Genomic DNA, 7,889 nt, shown 5'->3' on the forward strand with positions numbered 1-7,889 from the left:
TAAAATCATTCCCTCCCTGCCTACGTACATTTCATACTTTTTGCACCCTAAAGGAAAGAATGCCTGATCGCAGGTTACAGTAGGACTGGGTGCACACTACACACCAGATAGATTTTGGCTTTTGTAATATCAAATCGTGGGATATTGTAAAAACTAAATCTAACATTTCCACCCCAACTTCAGTTATCAAGCAAAAGGTATGTGGATCTGACTGGCCCAACAAGAACAAGAAGTAACCATATCTTTAAAATTAGGCCTAAAGCGGCGAGGACAAACTATTTTAAATTTTCATTTTTTAACCGTTACGTTAATGACTGGAACTCTTTACCAAACTCAATGTCTGCTTCTAGCTTTAACTCGTTTAAAACTTTACTACTTAATTAATTACCTTCGTAAATAGATTGTTTTTTTTTTTTAGTTTTCGTACACAATGTGTTATTATATATTAGATATATATATATTAGTCCTTATTGCCCCCAATGGGGCATAGGGCCGCATATATTAGATATACTATTCTTAATTGTCTTACCTTTAATTTTTGGAGGGCAGTTTTTATTTGGGAATTCAGTTTCCCCCTGTTGCTTTCCTTTACCTACTGTACTTTTGTATATATATTTTCTTTTGTACATTGGTAGGAAGCTTCATTAAACTCAAACTTAAACTTTAGACAGGAAGTATATATGCGCACAATCATATGACTGTCACAATGAAATACCATGAACAGCTTGGGAAAATTCTAAACTGGTTGTAACGGTAAAAAAAACAAACAATAAAAAGATGAGAAAGGATTCTAGACATACATTTGTAATAATGATAATGAAAATAACAACCACTATTTAAGTAAGTAAAATCGTTTGGAGCCATATTGTAGAAATAAATTTTCTCCTTAGGGAAATTTCAAATCAGATTGGGGAAAACCACTGCAACCAGAGAAAACCTATTACCTCTTCAAAGGTATTTTTGCGCAGTTTTATGAATATGCGGAAAAAGCAGATCTCAACAAGTGTTATTAAAATCCAAAAAGAAAATTGGGGGTAACCATGCATTTCTCAAAGATAATTAATCAACAATATTAGCAAAAAGTTTTAAAATACAAAGCAATGTATGGCGTTCCTTTCCAAATTAAAGCTTAATTATCTCTGAAAAATGCCTGGTTACCCCCAGTTTTCTTTTTGGATACCAAGAGCACTTGCTAAGTTCTGCTTTCTCCGCATACACTTAAACGGCGCAAAAATATCCCTGCATTAGCAAGCACTACCGATAGGAAATCCGAGTATCTGGAGATGTGCAGAACGTATGCGCATTAACAATAGTAGGCATCGCCCTTAATAGAACAGTCATATTAGACTATGAACAAACTGTGCTCCACTTAAATGTTCTACACTGTAGATATAAACATGCATGTACCTTCTTTTCCTCTTCCAAAATGATTGCTTTGATTGCTTCCTCTTTCCTTTGCTTCATTTCCTTGTCACGTCCATCAAATGAGAATGGCTGTGATTCTGTACAATGGTGTGGTAATTCTGGTTTGAATGCATTGCTGAAGTCAGGAAGTGCTTGTGCCTTGAAATGTACCTCTTCCTCCTATCCATAAAAATTGCATGCAATCACAATGGTTTTATTTGTCTATCAGTAAGCTTGCCATATTAGAATCAGATACCGGTAATAGCCTGCAGCAAGGAATGCTGTCATACCAGGGTTCATACTCTTTTATTAAAATAAGCTCTTCAAATTCCATGACTTTCCAAGACTTTTTCCATGACCTTTTCTGGCTTTCTATGACCTTAAGTTTAGCTGTCACATAAGAAAATTAACTCCTTGTCTTAGGATACTTTCTGACATAACTCAGTTCAAATTTGAATAAATTAACGACCTCTGTCCGCCAGACTTCCGATTGTTTGATAGAAACTCGTCTTTGTTTCATTTTATCCTTGCTTTGACAACTGCAATGATTTATAATAATTATGATAATTTTCCATGACTTTCCATGACTGACCATAAAATTCCATGACTTTCCAGGCCTGGAAAATGAAATTCTTAAATTCCATGACTTTCCAGGTTTTCCATGACCCGTACGAACCCTACATACACTGTCCATGTATGATAATAATAAAATTACATGAATTTTCCAACACACAAATTCGACATACATTTTCAAATGCACTGTACAAAACATTTTTACAATATGTGCAATGATCAAAGGCAAATTAAGATATTGATACAGTAAAACCCTGAGAACCTATTTTTTAAGAACCTGTTAGCCTAAAATTTGTCAGTTAGATCCCCTCCAAACAAGAACCCGTCATACTGTGCCAGTCTGAATCTGTAACTTTGTTACTACTACAGAAGCCATTTTTTCTGAACCCTCAGTCCTGATTTGAGCGTAAATTGGACAGTTGCACAGGTTTAATATGTGCTTCAAATTGGGCAGAGTGCACTATTCGCACATTTAAAAATGGATTGACGCTTTAAAATAGTTTTTTTAAAATAATGCGATGGCTATTTGGAGTTCATGTTTTACACGGCCGGATGTACTGGGTAATTGTGCACATAATTACTGTATTTAAACAAGTCTTGTTCTGTACACTTGCCTTTACTTTTTGTAAACTACTAACTCATTACACATAAACTATTTAAACTCCACTATGCAGTCCTAATTATCAGTCTTTTTATGCAGCCAATCCATTTATCGCAAAAGGTCTCCCAAGAAAGAGGAATTTTCTGCTCTGGAATCAGCCTTAATTACCAACTACACAATTTTTTAACCAACAAACCTCATGGTCGATGTGGTCCTTTGCCTTATGCAGCTCAGCTCTCTCTTCAGATTGGAAATGAAATGGTTCTATCTCAGTAAGAGGCTTCTTTGGTTCCATGAAAACACCCAGTGTTCCATTGCACTCAAAGATTTTGTGATTCAGCTCAGTTGCCTTGAATTTGTAACTGTTTCAAAATGAAATACTGCAAGCATTAGTTTTGTCACATTTGGCACACGGTGAGGGTGAGCCACTTGTAGTTAGTATTTTCCTGCCAGTGGTCAAGTTGATTGTTAATCAGTTCTTCTTTTAATTAAAAAAAAAAACTCTTTATTTTATGGAAATCAGTAAATTTATAAAATCAGATTTGATCAATTCAACTTTGGTGAGTGATCACACCTCATGAGGAAGTGCCATACACGGAAGTCAAGGTTCTTTAAAAAAATACCAAAAAAATATCTCACTTCTTCATTTCAGCCGCAAGCATCCTTTCCTGTTCCTCCCTGCTCACGCAGTCTATTGTCCTTTTTCTATCCCTTGCCTTCAGGTTTGGTGTCTTGGGAGCTGTCAGCTTTGGTGGAACTTTGTCTATCTCTGTTTGTGGGGGACCTTGATTCTGTTCACTCAAGGGTTTCACCCGGAAACGCTCTGGTGTTTTTTTCTGCCACTGGTAAACCTTCTGAGCCATAGACTGATATTGGCCAACAGGGTTGTCATCACTATCTGGCTCCTTACGTTTCCTTGATTCCATCATTTTAAACGGTACAGGTTTTGTTGGTTTTCTGTTTTTGAATGTCTGGAAAAGAAGTGAAAATGATTTTGTTCAATCTTCAATATGTTTCAAATCAATTTTGTCCGCAAGGCTGTTCAGAATAGTATTTCTGACAATGCAGGGGTTTCAATAACTTTTGCAGAAGATGCCTGGACTAATCAATGTAAGCGGCGGTCACTCTCATCTTTTACAAGGGTTTGAGTGAAAATCAAGGCAGAAAAGACAGTGGTGAGAGGCAAATTTCTGACAAACAGACGGCGGTATACCGCCGGTGACCGGCTTCTAATGAACCCCTACAATGAAGGGAAGCGTAATAGACAGAAAATAATAATTATTTTGCCAGCATGGACAGGAGGATTGTTGCCATGCTGTGCCATGAGTGTCAGATATATTATATAGTAGGCTGTTACAATTTGAAAACCATTAGAACTTGGTCAGCAACAATTCAGCTCCCAAGTTTGATTTAAGTGTGTATTCATTTGTTAGTTTCCATGATTTGTTATCATCACTAAGCTCCTAGAGTTAGTGGCATCGCTGGGGGTATAGTATGACATAACGGGGGGTACTGTTCTTTTTTTTTTCCAAAAAGTGTTTTTTAGGTTTTCAAGTCAGTGCATTGTCACACTAATTTGCTGTGAATTAGTTTGTTTCTGAAGACACATGTTTGTATTGTGAGGAATGGTGAGCAGTATTTATTTTATCAGTGTTCGTATAAAACTGGCATGTGAGGTCTTTGCTGACCTATAGGCCCCTGTATCTACCCTGATGTGTGTCTAATTGGCCGTGAAGGAAAAATCAACTTTCTTTGCTTTTCAGTCTTTTTAATTTCCAAATCTTGGTTAAAGTCTCAAGGATTATGAATGGATGGACCAAAAAAACAATTTAAATGAATAAATAATGCATAAGTAAATAAACAAATTTAAGGGGAAAAAAGGTCAACTTTATAAACCTTTTCAATGTGGACATGTATATTTGCTTTGATTTCAGACAGGTTGCATCGGGTTTTTTGTCAAGGAGATTACACTAGATCTGGTTTATTGATTAACACATTCAATTAACATTTACTCACAAACCACTATTTACACTTACTGGAGAAGGTGGATGTTGCCTCAAAGAGCCAACAAAACTCTTTTCTTTTTCTATTGTGCCTTGCACATTGTTATTACTTGGGCCAAGCCTATCATCAGTTGCGAAGTGGAATTCTTGAGGATGAGTGAGGTTGTCCACAGCACTTCTGAATGGCATGTAAGATTGACCTGCCAAAGCTTTTTTCATGGAAGACTTATTCTGTTTCAGTTTTTCGGCCATCTCCTTCTGTTTTTGAGCAATAATCTCTAGTTCAGTTGCTTCTCTATCTTTCTGTGCATGGCTGGGAGCTGTCTTGGTTTCTGTACTTCTTCTATAAGGTAAGGTTAACAGTCAAAGCTAGTACGGTAAGAGTCAATGAAGTCACCAATGAAATAAAACTTTTGGCCAGTTTGAAATGTACCATCAAGTAACACTTTTTGTGGTTAGCAAAGAACTCTTAAGGTCCAGAACAGACAAAACATGGAATTGTTTAGTTACTGGGGCTGCGAAAAGTAATGCCACAAGCTTTGTATTAAAACTTCTATCATAATGGCACTTTATTTTCTATCAGTAAACCAAACACTTGTGAGCTACTCTCAGGAGTTTTGCTGGACAGTTGAAAAAATGTCCCCTAACAGTGAGTGAGCTCTAAAGTTCTACAATACATCAACTTTGTCTGACTTCTAGATAAATCACCGTAACTGCTCTAATTTGCTCTATGACATTTCTGCTGTATGAATACACCCACCAAAAATAGCAGCAGGATAGATGGATGCTTGTTAGTACTTTCAAAGTTGTATTTCACTGGGGTTGTGAGTATTAGGCTTCCAAGTTGAAGCCATGGGTAAAACCTCTCCTACATGTTTACCTCAAAACAATTGGTGTTACTGGAACAACTAACTGGGGCTTGATCTTGGGGACCTTCCTATCAACTGGACAACCATCAGAGACACTGGATGCTGAAGAACATGTTGATGATGTGGAGGATGTGGACATGTTTCTCAGTCGAGCTGACTTTCTTACAGACTCTTTGCGTTCACGTTTCCTTAAAAACAAAAATACACGTACATGTACGACATTGTAATACTGACTGTTGGATTTTCTTCCATTAAATATCATTCCTATTTAGGTTCAATCATATTCTTTATTTTAAAAACGATACATGTAATATTCAAAGCTAAAAGCTTGTGGGATTGTTTCTCCAAGGAATTACAAGAATTTACAACTTGTCTAAAACCTAAGATGTACATGTATACATTTAAATGAGGTTAAAATGTTTTAAAGTTCAACTTTGTAAGTGTTATGTATAAACAAAATCTTCCGATCTAAAAGTGCAGGTGGAAGCAGATGGCACTTTAAAAGTAAAATTCTTAAAATTGTCAAATAATCTCAGTTTCCACTTGAGACTCCCATAACAAGTGAAATTAACTAATTTGCGGTGTTTGCTTGTCAAGGAGTTCCTGAGCAGCGCACCTCTGTGCGCTAAAGAGTCTTTCATATAGCGGGTGTTAAAACATGGGATGGATAGTGAATCTGGTACTTGTGACACGTAACCTACAGTCCGTTTTGATAATTATGTGTTCAGATACAGGGTCTGGCAGTCGTTCGTGGTACGCTTCATCGATACAAATAAATATTGCAGATTTGTAGTGAGACTTAAGGTTACACCCCTGCGCTTGGCTCCATGTCATTAGGAAAGTTAAAAATAAGTCTAGCTGCTTCTGCAATGAAGCCGTTCCAAAGACTTATTCAGAAGAATTTTGCTGTTACAGCATGAGCCCCAGACGACTCAGACCATAGGTCAACAACGGCAGGATCACTGCTCCCTTGTCTCCAGTATAATTTTCAATCTATTTGTGCATATCTACAGGTCTTATTATTCATTCAAACAAACAGGGAAGAAAGGCAAACAATAGTTTGCGTCATGGTTGAAAGAAATTAACTTGCTGGAGTATTCATTGAAGTTCATCGAGCCATCACCATTATGATCACCTCAATCGGTTGTGTTCAATGGAAGGATCTGTCTGAGCTTAACAGTGATGTCAGATTAACCATTAAAAAAGCATGGAGGGTGGGGGGGGGGGGGGGGGTTTACATTCTCTAAGTTATTATAATTGGAAAGGGGAGGTCTAGTTTTCATGTGAAATTTATTTGGGGGTACAGCTTTGATACACTACACATTTTTAGAAACCACTGCCCACCACCTCGAGACGTAATAAATGCTTGGTCCCTTACCGGTCTAAGCAACGGTTTCAGAACGGAAAGCTTTCAGTTATTGAACAAAGATTTGGGACTCAAGAACGTTCAAACAAACTTAAATATATATTAATACAGTAATTTAAATCTATTAATGTAAGTACTGCTAGCTACCTGGGATGATAATTTGCTCGAAGCATGGTAATGCACTAACCACAGGTTAAGTAGTATCAGAAAGTCTGATTCGTGCCAAATAAGCTCGAGCGCACAACAAGGCGCGCCAGTACAGTTCATTTAATTTTTCCTTAATGCAAGAAGGGCTTGGCAAGATAAACCCTCCCTTATTCGACTTAAGTCTGATGGTAAAATGGACAGAAAACAATTATTCTCTTGGATAAGATTATGACGGTGTAACAGAACAATATATAAGCTGTGATACCTTTTGGCTTGGCTTCGTGAACCGCTGTCGATGTTCTTGGTTTCTCCTTTCATGACAACCGGCGGTGCAGCTGGAGCTTTTGAAACCCAATCTGCCAACGAAGTAACAACATTTTTGGGAGGCTGCTTTTTCGGAACAAACTCTTTTGTCTCATCATTCGTTGCCTTTTTATCCTGTTCTGATGTATTTACTGTGGAAACATTTTCATCTGGAATTTCCGAGACAACCACGTTGTCATGATGAACCACGTCTTTAGGTTCCTGAAACAATTCATTTGTATCTTGATCTGTTGCGTTTGCGATTGCAACTCCACCTTCATCAGCTGCCTTCAGATCTGTCAACGAAGAGAAGTTTATAATTTTTGTAAAATATATTTCAATCTGAAATGTGTTCCTCATAGAATACAGCAGACTTACCAAACCATTTATCAGCGTCGGGATCCAGTTGCTGTGCCGTGAAGTCGACAAACTGAGGCGCATCATACTCGTAATCTGGATCGATCTCTGAGTTCATGATCTATCGCTACAACTATTATACTCTCGGGATAGCGAATTCTACTGCGAAAAAATGATGAAAATAAACACAGAATCTCGGCAGTGCCACCTTACAGGGGTCGTTAGATTTGAAACTGACCGCTCCAAACTGACGCTTTTTAAGACGC

The 7,889-nt window shown here is 37.5% G+C and overlaps 1 protein-coding gene across 1 annotated transcript in view; it reads right to left on the reverse strand.

Annotated features, from left to right (window-relative positions):
* Positions 1–7,867, reverse strand: part of LOC138020017 (targeting protein for Xklp2 homolog) — a 9,143-nt gene extending 1,276 nt beyond the window's left edge. Inside the window, exons 1-7 of the mRNA XM_068867003.1 lie at positions 7,645–7,867; positions 7,229–7,562; positions 5,462–5,638; positions 4,615–4,924; positions 3,218–3,549; positions 2,775–2,940; positions 1,408–1,584 (exon numbers count right to left, since the gene is read on the reverse strand). Coding sequence (XP_068723104.1) covers positions 1,408–1,584; positions 2,775–2,940; positions 3,218–3,549; positions 4,615–4,924; positions 5,462–5,638; positions 7,229–7,562; positions 7,645–7,741 — 1,593 coding nt within the window. The 5' untranslated portion in view covers positions 7,742–7,867. The remainder of the gene's footprint in view (positions 1–1,407; positions 1,585–2,774; positions 2,941–3,217; positions 3,550–4,614; positions 4,925–5,461; positions 5,639–7,228; positions 7,563–7,644) is intronic.
* Between the last annotated feature and the right edge of the window lie 22 nt (positions 7,868–7,889).

This window comes from Montipora capricornis, chromosome 10, assembly GCF_036669925.1.
Source record: "Montipora capricornis isolate CH-2021 chromosome 10, ASM3666992v2, whole genome shotgun sequence".
Taxonomy (NCBI): Eukaryota; Metazoa; Cnidaria; class Anthozoa; order Scleractinia; family Acroporidae; genus Montipora; species Montipora capricornis.